The 21252-nt window shown below is 48.5% G+C and overlaps 1 protein-coding gene across 2 annotated transcripts in view; it reads right to left on the bottom strand.

Annotated features, from left to right (window-relative positions):
* The window catches only part of LOC111153851 (dihydropyrimidinase like 2), a 118276-nt gene that overhangs the window by 63476 nt on the left and 33548 nt on the right, over window positions 1-21252 (bottom strand). Inside the window, exon 1 of one of the 2 annotated variants that reach the window (XM_022513129.1) lies at window positions 3135-3343. The exons of the other annotated variant lie outside the window; for it this stretch is intronic. Coding sequence (XP_022368837.1) covers window positions 3135-3173 — 39 coding nt within the window. The 5' untranslated portion in view covers window positions 3174-3343. Of the gene's footprint in view, window positions 1-3134; window positions 3344-21252 lie in introns of those variants that run through there. 2 annotated transcript variants of the gene reach the window in all.

The following is a 21252-nucleotide window of genomic DNA, read 5'->3' as shown; positions in this document are numbered from 1 at the left end:
TTGCTCAACGTAATTTTAAAAAAAAAATACACCCACATGTAGGGAAGTCAATTCTTGGCAAGGCTGGTTGTGGGGGGGGGGGGAATTAACCAAGTCTGTTGTCATGGGATACACTACACAAACACACTTGGTTCAACCATTGCAAAGTTCCATTTCAATACATTCTTTATATTTGCTTTTTATCTTTAAGGTAAATCACAGAGATCGTTACGGAGGAGGAGAAACACCATTCAAATACACACCATTTTAACTACCAAGTTGTTAAGAAAAAGGTAGAGTTCTGTGATCAAGTAGATGACATGGCAAGTTCCAAAATCTATACCGTTGATGCACCTGTATTTTAATTAGTGCAGAATATGTATCTATGATGACCAGCAGCACATGAGGGCCAGAAAAGCAACAGAAATGTTACATTATGACTCATCTGTATCACAAATGCTGTTGCTGGAGTGGGATATCATGGCCTGTGTTCAGTGGAGATGCACCTGTATTCTTCCAGACTGAGCTACAAGTTGAACCACAGATGCTCTTTTAATATACAAAACACTTTAAAGGATGGCAATCACTTTGATAATGGTTAACTTAAAATTCAGTTACTACAAATATTCTTACTAAGTGCTACTTGTGCTTATCACCCACCAAAAAAAGAAAATTATAGCAAATCTCTAAAAAATATGGGTGGTGGCAGGAGGAATGAATGAATGAATGAATAAATGAATAAATAAATAAAAAAAATAGATATAAGCTGCCAGACACCTAAGGGAAAAAGATACTTTTACACATAAATGCACACACAGCCAGGTACAGAAAGTACTTATTGTTTCCCTAACATAATGAAAAACAGTAAGATCATTTTAATTTTGTGCACTGTAGGGTCCTTCATCTGCTATAGACTTCAGAAACTCAAATGGGAATAAACAGTCAACAGTAATTTCTGCACTTTTGTAAGGTAAATGTAAAGACCTTTACAAACTGCTGTCATGTATCCAAAGTCACCAAAGCCTCAAAACTCATCTGTGAGGTGGGTGGGGCCAGATTCTTATTACTATTACAGGTAAACAGATGAAGGCTGACAGGTCAAGCCACTTGCTCAAGGTCACCTGCTCCAGTGGCCTTTTCTGTCTATAATGATCTTCCTTCTTTCCCCCAGTCTCCAGCTCTAACAGGATAAATCTCGCCTAGAAGGAGAAGCCTTGCCCTTCACTACCAGCGCCCTTAGTCACTGCGGTACCTGTCCCAGCCATCACTGCGAATCCCCGAGCCAACATCATGCTAAGAAAAAAAAGAGAGAGAGAGAGAGACATCACAGCCCGTCCACTCTAGTGCCTTCCAGAAGGCTTCTTACATAAGATGCTGGCCATGATGATGGAGGGAGGGAAACCATGCTATAGGTCCCAAGATAATGCAACCAGATTTTTAAGAGTAGAGGGGGCGCTCTTTAAAATCAAAACAAAATTTTTAAAAAAAGGTCTTGATTGTTTGCTTTTTAAAATTTTTTTCTCCCCACACTGTCAAAATGAAACTCTTTTTCATTCACGAAGACAACAAATTTGAGGCTTGCAACAAATCTGCTCCCCACCCCCCACTCCCTAGACTCCTTCCTCCGGAGCAGGGAAAACATAATGAGGGGTCAGTGCCCCTGAGCCCAGCCCTTTCGGATCTCTGGTCTTCCGCCTTCCAGAAAAAGCTAGTTACCGCCCCCCCTCGCTGCAGCACAGCTTGGCTCATCCCGTAAAGTCCTCCCGAGCACACGCCCCCTCCCCTGTGCATTTGTTTCCACGTCTCTCTCCTGCGGATGGGTGTGCCCTTGTGCATCCAGAGGAAGCCGGGGTGTCCGTGGCTAAGGAGGAAACCAGAGCGAAAGCGCGCCCTCAAATCCAGCCCTAAACACATCTTGAGTTTACCAGGATTCTTTCGGTCTCTGCCTCAGCCCTGGGTTCTACCCAGCAATCAACTGCCCAATTCCAATTGCATATCATTATATAACAATGAATTTCGCTCGCGTTCCTCCCTCCCCGGGATTTTATTCGGGTATGTAGAGAACTAGGACTGGTGAAATTTTTTTCCAGGGAAAGATGGAAAGAGGGTGGGGGCAGGAGAGCGGTGAAAGCAAGAACGGGTGGTTCAGCGCTGAAGCATCGCAAATTCATCGTTTGGATATGTTTTTGTTTTTGTTTTCCCTCGTGATTTACAAACTAACCACCCCAGGCCTCAGATCCGCGCGGACACCTCCGGCCGCTGCGATCATTGTCTGGCCGAGGCCAGGCCGGGCCATCTGCTCCGCACGTCGTGCAGCGCCATTACCTCCGCGAGCCCGGCTCTGAGCTGTCCCCAACGCCCACCCTCCCAGCCCGCTTTGTATGCGCCAACACAGGCGCCTCCTTGACTGCAGAAGGGGCAGAAAGACACAAGAGAGCGAGTTCAGAGCCCTGTCTCGGTTCCAGCCCCAGCGAGGGCGAGGAAGCCGAGAGGGACACCAAAACCCAGCCCCTGATCAACAAAAAGCCCACGCCTGGCCCCCCACCCTCCCCTGCTCATCACCGCGTCCCTGTTTTTCCTTCCCGTTTCCACATCATCCCGGTACTCCCTGCCCTTTCCAGCATCCCTCCGCTGTCATTACGCCTCCGGGCTGAACCCCGCTCGTTTTTCTAAGAAGCCGGAGGAAGGCTCCAGAAAGCCTTTATGGTGGGGGCGGGAGGCACAGGGAGAATCCATTTCTCCATCTCCCCCATCCAGCTCCCGGAGTCCAGCCTCGCAGCACGCAGCCCGGAGAACAATATCCGAGCTTCAACCATGCATATGCAATCTGGCATCCATTTGCTTACACCCCGCAGGCCAGCACTGCAGCATCTCGCGCTGACAATAAAAGGATACAGCGGCTCTGGCGCGCTACCTAAGACGTCCTTTAATGCACTTACGCTCCTATTTTAATGCCTTACAAATCACGTAGCTTACAGTTCTCTATGATTGCGTCTCCCACCACTCCGATCACCTTCTTTAGCAACAGGAAAAAAAGAAAAGAAAAAAGAAAAGTTGTGTTCCTCTTCCTCCCCCTCCTTTTAAAAAATTCCTCAGATGTTCTTTGCCACAAAAGGTTGCTGGCCGACGGCAGATTTCCCAAGTACCAAACTCACCGTGATGCGTGGAATATTTTTCTTCCCCTGATAAGACATCTCTCTCCTGAGAAAAAAATAATTTCAAGAGGATAGCTGTAAAGTAAAAATTGCCAGGAAAGAAATGTTTGTTTTTTTGTTTTTTTGTTTTTTTGCAGGATTGAAAAAGATGCAACTGCTTAGCTGGTCTTGCTGATAGCAGATTTCAGGAACGTAAAGGATAAATGCAATCCTCTGTCTCTCTTTCTTCCTCTGCTCCAACACAGCCCCAGCTAGGGCGGAAAAAAAAGAAAGAGAGAGAGAGAACAGGAGGGAAAGGGGTGGAAATAAACTACAGCAATAAAAGCCTCGGTTCAAGTCGGCCACCGCGGCGCATGCGCCGCCAGCCACTCCCTTTCCTCTCAGGCAAAAGCCATCCGCTTCGAGAGAGACGAGCCCTGATTGGCCTCAATCGTGGGATATGCAAATGAGCGCAGGCGGGGAGGGGAGCGGCGCGAGAGCGCGAAATGCTGCAGTGTGCCGCCGAGGGCGGCGGTCGATGCGTGCGCCCGAGTGGGGAGCGCGCCTTTCGCGCCCTTTCTTTAGGCCGGAGCACTGGGGACTGTGGCTGGCAGCCGCCCCAAATGCAGCATGGGCAGCTCAAGGACAATGGAGGGGTGGTCATTACGGTCCGGGGGAGTCCAGCCCGGCGACCGCGGGCTTCGCCGCAGCCTGTGCGGCACGCACCCGCTCGCGCGCGCCCCGCTGGATGCCCGCCCGCGCGCCAATCCGCGGAGGCCGCCGCTGCAGCCCCGCGTGGGGTGACTGCGCCGAGCCAATGGCTTTGCTGGCGGCGAGCGCGCGACTGCACCGCCGGCCGGCGCCGCGCCGCCCGGGAGGGGCGCCCGGGCCCTCCTCCCGCCGCCCTCGCCCTTCGCGAAGGCTCGCTCGGCCTCCGCCCAGGAGTCGATGGGGAATTCAGAGGGCAGCGAGCGGAGGGAAGGGGAGCCGGGCGGAGAGCGGCGCCGCTCCGGCCACGCCCGTCCGCCGCCCAGCTCCCGAGAGAGGGGCGGCTGGACGCGGGCCTGCGAGCCGGGCTGCGCGGGGGCGTGGGGCGCGCGGCCGGGCTGCCTGGGGCCCCGGGGGCAAGCTGCGGGAGGAGAGCTATCCTGAGGGAAGGCGCCCGGCTGCGGGCTGCGGTGGCTTAAGCTCTTCGTACTGAGAGCAGTGGAGGGAGGCCGCGGGAAGGAGGTGGTCGGCTGCTGGAGCTGGGAGACAGATGGGCCCTCAAAGCCCTTTGGTGCCCGCGGGCCGCCCGTTGAGACCCAGTGTAGGGCCCTGCTCTCTTGAGCCGTCACGCCTGCCCAGGCGGGGTGCTCAGGTGGTGCCTGCAGATCTGTCCAGGAGAAACTTGGCAGTACGATGCCGTGGACAGGGCCTCCACATCACAGTGGGACAGAAAGAGGAGATGAGCTGTGGGGAAGCAGGGGGAATGAAAGAAGGGGAAACTGAGTCATGGAGAAAACCCCCGAAATCAGAGTTAAAAACACAGGCCACTCTTCACTTCCCAGTCAGAGGCACTAGTTAGGATTCAGAACGCGTTCCAGGCCTCCCTTCTTGGCGCTACCAGCCGAACGGGCCTGGAACCCCTCGGCTCTGCTGGTCCAAATCGTGTAGTGGCACTCTAACTGCAGAATCCTTGTAGGAGAAAGAAGCCCGTCCACTTGATCCCGAGCAATCTACCAGGGGTCTCTGGAGATGTTGTCCAGGCAAGTACAATGACTACAACATCTGGGTAGGCCCATGGCTTTGGGTTTCTCTGCCTGAGATCAAACGATAGATAGAACCTTCCATAATCTAAGCCATCAGGCACGCATGGGGGGAAAAAATAGAATCTATTTAATTGGCTCATACCTGCTCAGCAAAGATTAGCCAGATAAATACAAAATAATCCTGGGGCCACTGTGGGCCCACATTCCAGTGTCTTTCTGCATCTGGCCACCTGTCTGTCCAGAAGATGTAAGATTATACTCTTTCACTCCTATTCTGGTAAATCCTGAGGTCCCAGAAAAGAGCCACAGCGGGCTTCATAGCTGGCTAATTCATTCACGTTCCAATGAGCTGTGCATCTTGAAAACAAAGTAGAACCAACCCCCCCAACTATGCGATGTGCTAAGAGCAACGTGACTTGATGTCAGCAGGTATTGGTGTCAAGCTGTAAGGGTTAAAGTCACAAGTCTGAGAAAGCTAAACCATGCCCTCCTACCAGTGAAAGCCAACTGTAGGTTCCAGAAGGGCCAGGGGCAAGTGTTCAATTAAATCATGAGTAAAATACCACTAGGAAAGCAAGCACATAATGAGATTCAAATTAATTTAAAACAGAATGACTTCTAATTAAATTGTTTAAGATTCTTGTTAAATTTTCCTGCTCCTGAACTGTTTGATCTTAACAGATTTAACTGTATCTTGTTACCTACTAACTTGCCAATGAATAGTTTGCTTTGTAATAAAAGCTTTAAAAAAAAAAAAAAAGTTATTTGAGCAAGGGAGAGCAGGGGGAAGGGTGGGGGTAGGGAGAGAAAGAATCCCAACCAGACTCCCTGCCGAACGGAGAGCCCCACAAAAGGATCTGTCCCATAACTCCCAGACCATGACCTGAGCTGAAACCAAGAGCCAGAAGCTCAACTGACTGAGCCACCCAGATGCCCCTGTAATAAAAGCTTTTATGTCAGTCTTCTTTGTATCAACCTTACTTCCTTTTTTTTTTAAAGATTTTTATTTATTTATTTGTCAGAGAGAGAGAGAGAGAGTGAGCACAAGCAGATAGAGTGGCAGGCAGAGGCAGAGGGAGAAGCAGGCTCCCTGCCAAGCAAGGAGCCCGATGTGGGACTTGATCCCAGGACTCTGGGATCATGACCTGAGCTGAAGGCAGCCGCTTAACCAACTGAGCCACCCAGGCGTCCCTCAACCTTACTTCTATAGCCATCCATATGAGGTTCTTAGTCCATGACAACTGACATTTCCGCTCATACACATCCAAAGATTTAAGGTTTAAATTGATCTGTCTGTTCTGGCTAGAGCTTAACAGTATTTGGCACAAAGAGGATACCAAATAGTTTTAATTGGCCAGGGAACGGTCTGCAATCTGCATTTCCTACCATACTTACCGCTCAATGCAATGCAGAAAAGTAAAGGGGGTGGGGGAGAATTTTCCACCCACTCTGCACCAATAGACTTGTTAATATACATTGTTTTTTCACATTGTCTTTAGACAAACACTCCATGAAAACTCCTGTATAGTTACAAATCCTTATCCCTGAACCGAATATTTTAGTCTATTCTCGGGCATGATTTTTACAAAGTTCTAAAACATTAAATGCATATCAGGAAACCTGGGTGGCTCAGTGGGTTAAGCATTGGCCTTCAGCTCAGGTCATGATCCCAGGGTCCTGGGATCGAGCTCCGCATCAGACTCCCTGCTCAGCAGGAGTTTGCCTCTCCCTCTAACCTTTCCCCCATGCTCATGATCTCTCAATCTCTCAAATAAATAAATAAAATCTCTTAAAAATTAAAAATTAAATGCATATCAAACATGAAAAGAGAGCGTTGTACCCAGGTTCTGCATCAGTCTCTGACCACAGCCTCCTCTGCAACCTCGCCTCCCATCCCTTGACACCCGTGCCTCCATCCCCATGCTCAGGTGGTGCATATAGACAGAGACCAGCACACGTGCTGCACCTCGAGGCTGTGTGCCTTTGCAAATCCGTGCCCTGGCCTATGTGGTTCCCTTCACCTCCCTCCCTTGTCCCTCAACCCTTCCTCTAAAAGTGAGCTTAAAGCTCAGCTCCTCAGTGCTCTCTGACTCCCTGCTGCCTCCTAAAGCGTTAAGCACAACCTCCTCTCTCCACCGCTATCGGAACATGCATCCTTCTGTATTACAATTATTTGTCCTCTTCTTCTGTCAGAGTAGGACTCCTGAAAGCCAAGAGCCTGGCATTTCTTCTTGTGGTGACCAGTACCCTCCTCCCTGACCTGTGGCAGGGGTCCTCAGTGTTTAGTATAAAACAAAATGCTTTCGTGCTATTCCCAGAGAATTGCCATGTTTCTTCCATGTCACTGCCATGGTGAGTTTTCATGTCAGCAAAATCCCCAGCTCAGCCTTTCCCTTAGCACTGTCACCTTGCTGGGTCTTCCTTCTCTCCTCCAAGTCCCAGAAACTTCGAGAGAGCCTTGCCATAATGCAGCTCATTATTCCTTGTGTGGCCGTAGCTGCCTGAATTTTCAGCTAAGCACCCCTAAACAAAGCTTCCATGTACCACCACGCCTGATAAAATCCAAGGAGAGGGCATCCCGTTCAGAACTCTAGAATCCTACAAGGAGCCTTGAGTCATTTTTCCCCCGAGCACTAGTTCTTAGACTGTTCATCTCCGCCCTTCCATTACTCTTTCTACGCGCCTGCGGGGAACCCTTTATCACATCTCCAACCTACACCATGCCATCCTCCCTTCTGGCATGACGAGGCGAGCAGGACTTTCCACTGAAAGCTGGCACTCACAAAGACTAGGAACTCTTTCAAAACACTTCCTCATGCCTCACCCTTTACAGGGCCTGAAAGTGGAGGGGGTGAGGGGAGGGCTCCAGAGGGATGACATCCAGTCAGGATTTTTAAGATGTCCAAGTTGTACAGACTGCCAGGAATGGGGTGAGGAGATGAAGGACCGGGGACGCCACAGGGTGACTGGGCTGTTTTCGGTTCCTCAGCTGCCGGCGCAGTCTGCCGTCCAGCCTCAGACCGGGCCCACCACTGTTTTTGGTTTCAGCTTCCCCCTTCGGGACGCTGCAGTAGCTGGTTCTGCTTCAACGGCCCCCGCTGGGCCTCCCTCTGTGGAAGGGCAACATTCAGAATGTCCAGAGTAGGGAAACCCCAAAACAGACATTTTGACCAAAAGAACAGAACCTAGACGTGGCAAAGAAGAGAGGTACCCCAGGTCCCCTCACCGCTGCAGGACTGCTGCTGAGGTCTGCGGCCTCAAATGCACCCTGCAGAGGAGGTTAAAATTAATGCAGTGGTAAAGAGAAGGCACCAGAATTCTTCCTTGCCAAAAACTAAGGGCACTGACTAGGACACTTGAGCTGGAAGTGACACCGTCTCTGCAGATGGAATCTGGCCATAACAGTCGTTTTCTCTGGGTGCAGAACCCTGAAGGGGCAGTCCGCAGAGGGACAGGGACAGGCTGCCCGGTGCAAGCCTTTCCAGCGGGTGCATCTTTTACCCAGGGTTGCCGAGTGCTGACCCACGAGGGTGGAAGTGACTGGCGCTCTGAGCCAGATGCCGCTTTTGCGAACACTGGAAAGAGTACTGGCCCACTCAGCAGGAGCTCTGAGAGCATCCCCACCCAGACCTTACTGGTTAAGACAAGAGGCTCATCTGTCCCAGTCCTGCTGGACACTGGGACACAGAGGAAAGCATGCACTTCAGAATCTCGTAGCCTTTGGCTTTCTCCTTTTACCACTCCTTCGTAACCTACCTTGTGCATAATCCTCTGTATGACTACAGATTTTCCATAAGGTTTTTTCTGCCAGAGGCTGGAGACACACAGCCCTTGCTTTGGCCGTCGTGCCTCAGGCCCGCCCTCCGGTGGTCAATGAGGAGAGTGCGTTTTGGGTCCCCTCTGTCCTCAACTCAGAACTAGGAAAGGGCCCAGTCCCAGGGTTTTCCCGGGTGATTTTGCCTCTGCATTGGAATCATCTGGGACCCGGTCAGACCTCCTGATTAGAATCTCCAGAGATAAGGCCCAGGGATGTTTTTTAACCGGTTTACTTCCAGCCAGTACCCGACCACATCCTGCTTTTTAATGGAAGAGGAAGCTGGGAGAACATGGACTAGCACTCAGGTCTGAGGCCCACCCAGGACTTCTCCACTCCCCAAAGTAGACCCATGGCCCTGCTCTGTACCCCATGGAAACATCTTATGAAAGAGTGGTAAATATTCCCGCTATCCTCCCACCTGATTGCCTTGTAGCAAAACACTCATGTGGTCTGCAAGAGGTAACTAGCATTACTGAGCACCTGCTGTAGTCTACGAAAAGCAGAGTGCTTTAAATACACCTTATTTAACCCTCCCCAAAAACCTTACTAGGGAAGTCTTCATGTTCCTGTCGTATAGCTAGGAGAATAAAAGGCAAAGAAACCTCTCGTTCCAGGCCCAGCTGCGTGTAAGAGCGAGCATGGGATTCTAATCCAGATCTGGGTGACCCCACAGCCCGAGGCACTACTTCTTTAAATGATAAAGTACTTCCGTAGCAGAAAGTGAAAGAGGTGAGTATGGGTGGCCTGCTGTCTCTTTACCCCTTTCCCAGTCCCCCAGCTGCCACCATGGGAACCTCCAAGGACTTGCTGCATTCCTTCCGCCCTGCCCCTTATCCGAAAATTCCCTCTCTCTCTCTTCATCACCAGGAGGGCTTCACTTTCTGTCAGTGGCCAGCTCTCCTCTCATTGGAAACATAATAGATGATTACCAACATGTAAATGAGCAATGAACCCTTACCTAGCTACCTCGGGGCTAAAAGGGCAAGCCCTCATTGAGGGCTTGCCTAAAGAAAATGCAACTATCCAGACTGCCTTCTTTCCTGCCTCATCCTGCCCTCCCCACCTCCGCAGCACCCCGGTTTCCTGCTGCTGCAACTGTCCTCTCCTCTTCCCTTCCCTGCAGGGATGGTCCTTCTCACCCCTCCATGCCCTCTTCCGGGACACGGGCCCTGACTCCCTATCTAAAGTCAGGCCACGTATTGGCTACCTTCCCTATCTCGGCAGCCCCTTAACAGTGGGGACCCCAGTGGGAAGTGTTTCATGTATTTGTTTCCATCTGTATGGTTTAGTCTCTACTTCACAACAACTGCAGCCTCCCTAAACCACCTTGTTCTCCACCCCACCCAACAAAGAGCTCTCACAGCCCAATAAACAGGAGTTCCCACAGCAGCCCAAGAGCAGAGCCTCTCTGAGGACCTGGCGCAGATCGCCTCCCACCGCCCTGCCCCAGCTTGCCAGCTCTCCAGCCTAGGTAACCCAGGCCTCCCCTTCCACCTCTGCCTCCCTGACTTGCACCTGTCCTCCTCCAATCCCCCACCAGTCCTCATTCATTCCTTTGTTTAAAACGCCAGATGGCAAGAATTCACCTCACTGGATTGGGTCACCTAGCCTCGTGGCTCCCTGTGGCAGATTTCTCTCCCACTGGGACTTGGCCTTCAGGTGCACTGGGCCTTGACCTTCACCAGGCATGACTCCAGCCGCAGGTCCACCTGTGGTACCTGCAGGTGGGTTCCCTTTTCCAAACCCAGGCTTCGGGCTCGGGCTCCAACACTCTTAGGAAGTAAAGCAGATGCTCATCCATCTGGGCCGTCCTTGGTTCAGAAGCTGTGTCAGTTCCCCAGAGGACGGAGAACACGTGTCAGCTGCGTGTCCAGAGAGTCTAAATAACATGTCAGGAGCTTCGGTCTCTTTGAAGAATCCAGCCGTGTTCAGATACTGAGAACTACCCACTTACTCAAAAACCTTCTGTGCCTCTAGCCCAACTCATTCAAACAAGGGTCCCTGGAGACCTCGTTGGGGGCGATTTATTAGCTTAGTCTGTGAATTCTTGGAAGTAGACCATTTGGGTATGTAAAGAATTGCTGAATTTTCCCTTCTTCAGAACTGGCTTCCTCACTCCCCTCTCGCCTACCTACCCGCCATTCTAACTAAGAGTTAGAGTTTATTACACAGTGTACCAGCCCAAGAGGACTGAAAGGTAATCGGGAGGTGAGCTCACAAGCTCACACACAGCCCCTCCTCGGGCTGCAAGGCCTTGTGCTGGGCGAGGCCATGGGGTGAGGATACACGGTGCTTCCCCGGCCCCAGAGAAGCTCTGCTCTGCCACGGGCCTGGGCCCCCACAATGTCACCCACAAGATCACCAAAGACTGAGACCAAAGACCACCAAAGACTGAGCACCATCCCAGTTCTCAGCATGCCCGGCCTCCCTCGGTAAGCAGAATGGGACCGGATGGGACATAAGCAGATAGGTAGGTGACTGTAAGCTACACCAGCTGGAGTAGACTCTCCATCACATATGTGGGCCTTTAAACCAGATCCCACACGTATGGGCCACACCGACTTCAGACAGGCATGCCGTCTAACCAGGGGAGGAAGCCGAGTGCCTCAGGAATTCCCCTTTCTTCTTCAGGGATTGAGGAATGATGTTAAATTAGTAAAATGGCCACTTTAAGGTGATTGGCTGAGACAGGAAGAAAGTGATCCTGGGGGACTGAGACACTAAGGACCACTATCTCATTGGCGGTGTCACCATCTTTCCTGTGCTGAATTAAGGGCGCTGCTGCTTCTGGATCTTATGCTGTCCTGAATCAGTACTTTCCCCAAAGTGCAAATCTGATCCTGTTACTCTTCCATTTAAAATGCTTCCAACGGCTCCACGATACCTGTGTGACAAAGTCCAAGGTCCTTAGCACTGTGTCCAGGCTTTTTGCATAGTGTGGCTTCCACCTACTTCTTGTGCCTTCTTGAGTGTTGTCGGCATCCCTGTTCCACATCCCATGCTCCAGCCACGTCAAGCTCTTCACCTTCCCTGGAGGTGTCAGGCTGTTTGTAGCATGTGTTTGTACTCATATTCCCACGTCTCCCATCACTGCGTCCCCTCTCTGATCCCTCACACCATCACCTCCTCTATGCAGCACTCCTGAGACCCCAGCTAGAGCTGATCCCTCCTTCTGTTGTGCACCACTGGACCCTATAAAGACTCCTTAGCCGAGTGCCACAGGAGTTTCCTGTGTTATTTCTTTACACGCTGTCTCCTCTTAGACAAGAAGCATCTGGATGGCAGATGATGGTACTTTCTTTCTGCAGCATGCACCATAAGGCCTTGTAGACACATACATGCATTCTGAAGGAATGGATGGATGGGCAGATGGGCAGATGGATGATGGATGAATGACTAGATGGATGGATGGATGGTTGGATGATGGATGGATGGTTGGATGGGTGAGCAGATGGACAGATGGATGGATGGGTGGATGAAGGATGGATGGGTGGGTAGATGGATGGAAGGAAGGAGGGATAAAGGATAAACATATGAATAAATGAATAAGCTCCTTCAACAAAAGTCCCAGTTATAAAATATAGTTACACTGACACTTGAGTCTAAAATGATCTTCCAAGGCACAAAGTTCACCACCAGTCTCTGTCTTAGCCCCTATCCATTTAGTCCAAGTTTCCAGGAGCACCAGTGGACACTCATGACAGCCATTCTCTCTTGCCAGAGAAGACTGCAGAACCTCCCCTTGGGCCCATGTACCTTTAACTTGCTGTCAGCACTACTGTGTACTTATAGATGGATTAGGCCCTCTCTGGAAGAGACCCTCCATGTTGCAGAAACTTCTAGGATCTTCAGACATATCCATAGACACTTCTCCTTGATGGGAATGGGATCGGAGACCTTAAACAAAGGGCCATCTTTACAACACCGGCATCCTCCAGTAAGACAAATGTCCCTGCTTGGTATGGGGAATGTTCAGACAGGCGAACACAGGATGACCAAGTTTAACCTTGGAATGTTCATTTGTTCGTTCTTTCTTTCTTTCAAAATTTTATTTATTTATTTATTTATTTGAGAGAGAGAGAGACAGCATGAGAGGGGGGAAGGTCAGAGGGAGAAACAGACTCCCCATTTAGCTGGGAGCCCAACGCGACTCTGGGTTCATGACCTGAGCCGAAGGCAGTCACTTAACCAACTGAGCCACCCAGGCAGCCCTGGAATGTTCTTTCAATCCAATATTGAGACAAATGCTCCTTAGCCTTTATTCTTCCCCCTCCCACTTTTTTTCCTCCCCCACCTTTTTTTTGGCTTTAACAAGTCATTTGGCCATTTTTGCCTAGAAAGTGCCAGAAGTAACCATCATCTGGTGGACCACCAAGGTTATCATCAGAGCTGCAGGGGTCTGAATGCTAAACTTGTGACTGCTGGAGAGCCTGAGGTTTGAGACCTTCCTTTCTAGCCCTCTTTAGGGTCGAAGCCAGAGCTAAGGGACAGCCTGAGCCCCACACCGATCCTTTCCAGAGTCATCCCCTGCTGTCAGATGGTGGAGAAGAAGTGGGAAAGAATACTTCAAGGCTATTGTAATTTTGACTGCAAGGATGCAGCAAAATGTAAGCTGGTAGCATCACAATAAAAAAACACCGTATGTGGTATCAGGACACGCAACCATTCCTGGCTTAAGCCAGCCCCCCAGCCCATGGATAGCCACAGCCAGTTGGCCAAAATGCAGCTTGCTCGCATCACTATTTCAGCCCACTGAGTTTAATGCTCAGCAGCAGTTCTGACTGGGACAATCTGGAAATTTCCCCCATTTGCTTGTGAAAGTTAATTTGGTGCTCAGGATGACAGCGATGACCATGGTCTAACCCGTCCTCCACATCATCTTCCTAGGATAGCCTTTGCGTCATCTTAAAAGCACCCTCTAGGCATCAGATTTCTCTGTGTGGTTATTATTCTTTTGCCTCAAAAGTCCTACAGAAAACAAGAGGACAAAAAAGACCTTTGGTCAAATGTGAAGAGCTTCTTTTCTTTTCCTTATCTCTTCAATTTTTTGTCCTTTTCCTTCCCTGTCAGGTGTATATTTGCCTCAAAGGCATTGTAAACATCCATACCTGCCCCCAATCCTGTGAATGCCCCATCATGTTTTTGACCACATTCCTCAGTTTCCAGACAAGTCCAAATGGGATACGAGGGTTGCAAGCTGTCACAGTCAGGGTTGAATATTAGGTATTTTTCTCTGAGAGGGGACACTGGATTTTGCAGCTCACTGGGCTCTTGTTCCACTCTCTCCAGTTACTATTGCCCTCTTTGTACTGCAGGGACCCTTTGGGGGAGGCAGTCCTGGAAGTTGGAGTTGGGGCCCAGCCCCTCTTAGGTTCCATCAACCTCTATGGACTGGGTCCTGCCAGGCTCTTGCTAGTCTCCCTCTTGAGGATGGACGTCCAGCCCTGGACCCCAGCCTGGTGGATTCCAGGAACAGAAATCTGATATGCATAGAGGACCTCCCAAGAAATGGTGGACCTCCCACAGAATGGCAGGTCTCCCGCAGAAAGGCTGTTGCCTACCTACCAGCTAGTGCTTCTCAGAGTGACCTACTCTTGGACCCCATCCCAGGCTTCTAATTAACTGACGTACCACTGGCCTTTGCACCTTGGAGATTCCCCTTACCCCCCACCAACCACTGCCACTGCTACCTATTTTGCCTGAAATGGGGTACAAGAAAGCTGAACTGCTAGATGGACTGTACTTGCCTAACTAAAGCATCAGTCCCAATCTCTTCCCAACGGTCACCTTCCTTGCATATCCATTTCAACATAGAAGGACCTAGGACATACAGATCACAGTCCCTTCCCACTGGAGGAACCAAGTGTTCTGCCTGTAAGGTGTTAGGATGTCACACCTTCTCCTCACACAGGGTGTGTATCTCATCCTGCACATCTGGAATGCAGTGGATAGAGCCAAGATGAAGTGGAGGATTCTCCATCCATCCCACAGAGTCAAGTCTCCATAACTCACCAGCGTTACAGCCCAGGGATGGGTCTTCCACTTGCGTGTGAGACAACATGAAACTCTGTGAGTCTTTCCTCTGATCCCTGTCTTGGCTGTGTGACAATACTGAATTCATCAAGACAGATAAAACATAACAAAGGTCTAGGAAAGGGAACCACCTGTGACATGATACTATCTTTCATGCTTCTTCCATCCAGGAAGCTGTGTCTTATAAAAGAACTTTCTTCCATGAGGGGGATGTTCTATATCTGCTCTGTCCAACACAGTAGCCACCCCCCCACCCCCACCCATGGCTGTGGAGCATTCAAAAAACATAGTTAGTATGATGGGGGAGGGCCTCAATTTTTAATTTATTTCACTAAATTAATTTTAATGTAAATAGCTCCTTGTGGTTATGGCTGTTGTGTTTGGCAGTGTAGATCCAGGAGGCTTTAAGTGGTGGAGACTATGTAAGTCACAAACTGGTAGCCCATGGGCCATATCATCCCAGAGACGTACTTTGTTTCACCATACAGTGTTTTCAATGGATTTTTAATCTGGCCAACATTTTAGAGTGAGGAGGTCTCTCATGAAAAAGCCACACCTTCACCTTCTTCCAGAAATCAGAAGCTCCAGGCACCTTTAGTGTCTGTTCCCAGGTGGCTGGAGGAGGGTAGCAGCTGCCCCTGGAGAAGGGTCCTGGGCTCTGCTTGTGTGACTTCTACACTCCATTGGCCCCCTCACACTGAGGCTGAGTTGCAGTTACTATCCAGCATTTACCTGGACCCTCTTCATTCACGTCTAGTACACGTCTACCTACCTGGTTCCAGGTAGCCTTGATGTAAGGGCTGCTCTAGCCAATCACAGACCTCACCCAACTTCTTGAGCAAGATTTCTCTCTGTCTGTGACTTTGAAGAGCCTTAAATAAGCAGCAGAAGAAAAATGACTTATGAAACAGCTGCTATTCACTAAAAATTATGACATACATTATCCATGGAATACTGTGAATTCAGGGGCATCCATCCTATTTTACAGATGAAAAGACTAAGGCTGGAAGAACTTAAATAATTAAATTGAATAACTGGGCCCAAATCAGAAAGCCAGAAAGTGACATAGCCAGCATTCAAACCAGATAAATCTGACTCATATACACTCCATCTGTCCACTGGACAAAGTCATTTCCAGACCATCACACTCCCATTACCCCATAGAAGCCCCACCCTCCAGTGTGTTGTTATCTCTCAGTTTCCAGGCCACATCTCCACATTTATCCAGGGTCTGAGTGATTGGATCAGCCTTTCTGTGGAACTGCAATGTGGCAGAGTCTACTACCTGTTCACAAAATCCACATTCTCCTCTTCTGGGACCCACAAGCGCACCACATGTCCCAGCCTACTTAGCAACTAGATGTGGCAGGGTTCTAGCCAACTGAATGGTTGGGGGAGAACTATGGTTGTCTCTTCGAGAGACGGAACTCTCTCTGTGCTCCTCTAAGCTCCTTTCTCCTTCTGGCTGACTGAGATGGTGCTCCCTAGAAAACCTTGGGAGCCACATGTGGGCAGTAGAGCTATCAGCAGCCCAAGTCTCTAATTAACTGCATGGAGCAGGGACCCTGTGCCCATCTCTGCCTGCTGATCAGTCACACACACCTTGAACTGTTCTATGATATGGACATAAACTCCTCTTGTGCTGGAGCCATTACATGTATCATCTATTTGTTATAGCAGCAGTATTCCTTCTATCAACTCCTATCCTAATGCTGTTTGGATTCAAAATTTGTGGAACACATACACACACACACACACACACACACACACCCTCAATTCCCTCATCTTCTTGACCCCAGCAACCTTGGCCTGCCCTTACCTTCAGTCATTGTCAAGGCTGGCTGAGTCACCTTCTTCATCCCAGCTGAATTCCATGGTCCATCACATGAACAACTCTCAGCAGCATTATTCCTCTAACCCTGTAATGTCCCGATCCTGGAACAACCCTAAACTCACTATTTCTGCACCAGTACTATAGAGAGATGCCAGAGAAAACTCACACAGCCTTAAAGATTAGGACAGATCATCTCAGAAAAGCCCTTGCCTTGGTCACACTCTCAGATGTGTCTCAGAAGCTGTCATGACCTTTACTCTCTCCTGCTCTCGTGGACCTCACCGTCTGGCTGGCCAGGCAGATGCGGAACAAAGAACTACACAGGCAATGAGTATTCCTAGCAGAGAATCATGTGTGCTCATCTTCTCTCCTTGCCTACAATCTCATTGGAAGAGGACAGCCTGTTCAAAGGTTCTTCCTTAATCCATGTTTTGTCCAACCCTCTTCCTCCTGAACCTCATCTTTTCTGCTACTTGTTGCCTTCAGCTTAGAAACCTTCCCCAGGCCTTCCCATTCCCCTCAGCCCTGTGTTCTCACCACTCATTGCCCTGGCATTGCTCTCATCACAGTCAGTGTCATGGTCTCCACCTCCTCAACTTCAGCTCCCACTAGCTTCTTAGCCGCTGTCAACTGGCTGTTCCCCTAACTGCACTGAAAGAGCTCTAGCAAAGAGCCCCCTCCTTGGTAAACTTAAGGAACATTTTGCAGTGTTCATCTTAGTTGGCCTCCCTATGATACTTAACATTATCAGCTCTGTTTTTCTTTGAGGCCCCCTCCCTTGTTTCTCGGTGCCTTTCTTCTGGCTCCCCTCATACCTTTATGTTCCTTTTATTTCAATGTTCATTCTCACCCCATTGTAAATACTGATGATTTTTTTTAACATTATCTCCTGAGCTTCTTTCTCTGACACATTCAATGATTAAGCAGAAGTTTAGCCACTTCAACGTTTCTGACTTCTAAAGCTTCATTTCTGATCCCTCCCAACCTTCATTCATCATTCATCATTCAACTTTCATTCATTCATCCAACAAGGATATATTAAGTGCCTCCTACATGCCAAGGGATAGAGTAATGGGAAAAAAAAATTAAAAAACAACTTACGACCTGTCTTCATGGAAGTTACATACTAAAAATAGGTAAAGAACATACACAGGATAACTACAGATTGCTCTAAGCACTATCAATGAGATAAACAGAGCATAGAAAGATGGAGGAACTTTTTTTTAAATTTTTTTTAAAGATTTTATTTATTTGAGAGAGAGCACAAGCATGGGAGATAGGGAGAAGCAGACTGCCCACTGAGCAGGGAGCCTGAGGTGGGGCTCAATCCCAGGACCCTAGGATCATGACCTGAGCTGAAGGCAAATGCTGAACCAACTGAGCCACCCAGGCGGCCCAAGAGGGAGTCACTTTAGATATGGTGGCCTAGGAAGGTCTTTCTGGGTAGCCGATATTTAAGTGGGGATTTAGTCCCAAGAGCAAAAATAGGTCCTTGCCCCTGGAAGGAAATTTCTGGACTTAGCGTCAGGCAGCAGAAGTCAAGACCCTGACCCCACAGGAAGAAGTCAGAACATGTTGACTGGGAACTGAGTTTAGGCCTTTATCTCTGGAAGGAGCTATCAGGGCTTCATCACTGGCAGCAAAGTTTCAAAGTCATCCTGTCCCTTGAGAGTGAATACTTAATCCAAACTCTGAAAGGAGCCAATCATGCAATCATCTGGGAGAAGAGAGTTCACATCAGAAAGTACAAAAAAGTGTAAAAATTCTGAGTTTAGGATTAGACAGTGTGTCTCTAGAACAGAAAGGAATCTGGTGTGATTGGAAAGCTGAGAGCAGAAGAGGGAGACAATGATAAGTAAGGCAGTATGAAAACACTGCCATAATTTTTCAATATCCTCCTACCTTCGGTGGGGTCCGAGTGCCCTCCCCTTTAATCTGAGTAGGACTGCCACTGCTTTGACTAAAAGAATATGTGAGAAGAGACGCTATTTGCCTTCCAAGTAACAGGTCATAAAAGACCATGTTCTGAATCTGAGCCACCATGTTAGGAACCCAACTACCCTGAGGCTGCCATGATGGAAAAATGTGCAAGTCGTGATGAAGTCGATGTAGGAATCTCAACAGACAGTCCCAGCTGAGCCCTGCTTTCCTGCCATCACTGCCAAGGTGCCAGATGATTCCATCCCCAGTTGTTCAAGTCACTCCAAGTCATTCAGTTTTCCCCAGATGGGTCCCCAAATATTGTGGAGTAGAGACAATACATCCCTCCTCTACTGTGTCCAAATTCCCAGCCCACAGGATCCAAGGGCATAATAAAACTATTGTTGACTTTTGCCACTGCATTTGTTTGTTATGTTTATAGTTTGTCATTTGTTTATAGTTTGTTATGCAGCAATATCTACCTTGTATAACTGAACTGAAAGCAGTAGAGAGGGGCCACATGTAGAAGACTTTCTTGGTCATGGAAATAAATTCAGACTTTCTGTGTTTAAAAGGAAACCATTTGAGGGTTTTAATCAGGGAACAACAAAGTCCGATTCATACTTTCTGTATGTTGTTCTGGCTGCTGTACAGTGGGAGGATTGCTGGGACACAGTCTATAGGAAGGTGAAGCTGATTAAAACCAAGAGTAGGGTGGGGGCCAGTAGAAGTGAGAGAAAGTGGATGGGCATGTCATTTACTTTGGGGATAAAGTAATATCAACCGTTAGCACTTTTTCAAGAATTGCTGTGTCAGGCATTGTTCTAAGAGCTTTATATGTATTAACTCGGGTTAATCCTCATAACCCTCACATTGAATCCTCACACAAACCCTGTGAGGTGCAGGGGGAAAACAGAGAGATTAAGGAGCTTTCTCCGGGACCCAAAACTAGTAAGTGGTAGGGACAGGAATCAAGCTTCTGCTGTCTGATCAGAGTCTATGTCTCTTCTCGTTGCTCCGGGCAATGGGAATCATGACTGGATTGGATGTAGGGAAGTTCAAGAAAACCACCAGGTGTGAATCCTAGATCTGACGCCTGACTGGAGGGGAATGGTGGAACTCCCGGTCAATGTAAGAAAGCCCACGAGAGCAGCAGGCTGATGTGGGGGATATGAAGCTGGTCAACATTTCCATGGGAGTGGAAGGGATTTCCATTTGAGGCACGGTGATTTGAGATGTCTTTTAGACACCAAATGGAAATAATAAAGTGCTCATGTGAGAAGCTTAGGTGAATTAGTTAGGATTCATTAGCTAATGGATGGTAACTGCTATAGACTGATTGCCTGTGACCTCCCAAAATTTTTATATTGACTCCTAATCCCCAACGGGGTGGCCTTAGGAGGTGAGGCTTTGGGAGATGATTACATCATGGGGGAAGAGCCCTCATGAATGGGAAGAATGTGCTTATAACTGTGGCCCCAGAGAGCTCCCTTCCCCTTCTGCCATGTGAGGACACAGGGAGAAGAGCTATCTATGAACCAAGAAGCAGGCTCCCACTAGACACCAATCTGCCCGTGCCTTGAGCTTGGATTTCCCAGCCTCCAGAACTGTGAGAAAGAAATATCTGTTGTTTATAAACCACCCAGGCTATGGGATCCTGTTATGACAGCCTAAAGAACTAGGACAGTCGTTAAAGCCAGAGGACACCATGAGACCACACGGGGACAAAGGGAGGATGGTGGACAGAAGAGGGCTCTGCTTTGATGTTTCCACTATAATTAGAAAAAAATATATATATATGCCTGTGAAGACTCAAAAGCAGTGGCCAAAAGACAGGGGGTTGTGGTGTGGTTTTTTTGTTTTTGTTTTTGTTTTTGTTTTGAGAGAGAGAGAGAGAGAGAGCACACGAGTGGGGATGAGGGGCAGAGGAAAAAGGAAAGAGAGATCCTAAGCAGGCTCCATGCTCAACATGAAGCCTGATGCAGTGTTTGATCTCACAACCCTGAGATCATGACCTGAGCTGAAATCAAGAGTAGGACACTGAACCAACTGAGCCATCCAGGTGCCCCATTTCTGTATAAACTTTAAAATCAGTTTGGTAGTGGGGCACCTGGGTGGCTCAGTGGGTTAAAGCCTCTGCTTTTGGCTCAGGTCATGATCTCAGGGTCCTGGGATCGAGCCCCACATCAGGTTCTCTGCTCAGCGGGGAGACTGCTTCCTCCTCTCTCTCTCTGCCTGCGTCTCTGACTACTTGTGATCTCTGTCTATCAAATAAATAAATTAAAAAAAAATCTTTGGGAAAAAATCAGTTTGGTAGTATTAATGAAATAACTGATTGGGATTGCACTGATTGTATAGATTAAGTTAGGAATAAACGACATCTTAACAACATTGAATCTTCTTATCCACAGACGGGTTATTTCTCTATTTAGACCTTCTATGATTCCTTTCATCAGAGAATTATAGGTCTCTTACAGGTTTTAATGGATTTATACCTATGATGTTAATAAAAATATTTTGTAATTATAAACTCCAGTTGTTCATTGCTGCTGTGGTAAAGCAATTGACTTTTTTTATATTAACATTCTACAACTTTGTTATATCACTTACTTGTTCCAGGAGGGTTTTCTTTGTTTGGTTCTTCAGAATTTATGACTTAAACAATTATGTCCTATGCAAACGAAGACAATTTTATTTCTTCCTTTCCAATCTGTATACCTTTTATTTCCTGTTCTTATCTTATTGCATTAGGTAGGCCTTTCAATACCACGTTGAACAGAAGTG

This window comes from Enhydra lutris, unplaced genomic scaffold (assembly GCF_002288905.1).
Source record: "Enhydra lutris kenyoni isolate GAN:26980312 unplaced genomic scaffold, ASM228890v2 scaffoldscaffold3, whole genome shotgun sequence".
In the NCBI taxonomy this organism is placed as follows: Eukaryota; Metazoa; Chordata; class Mammalia; order Carnivora; family Mustelidae; genus Enhydra; species Enhydra lutris.
This window is presented reverse-complemented; position numbering and strand designations above follow the sequence as displayed.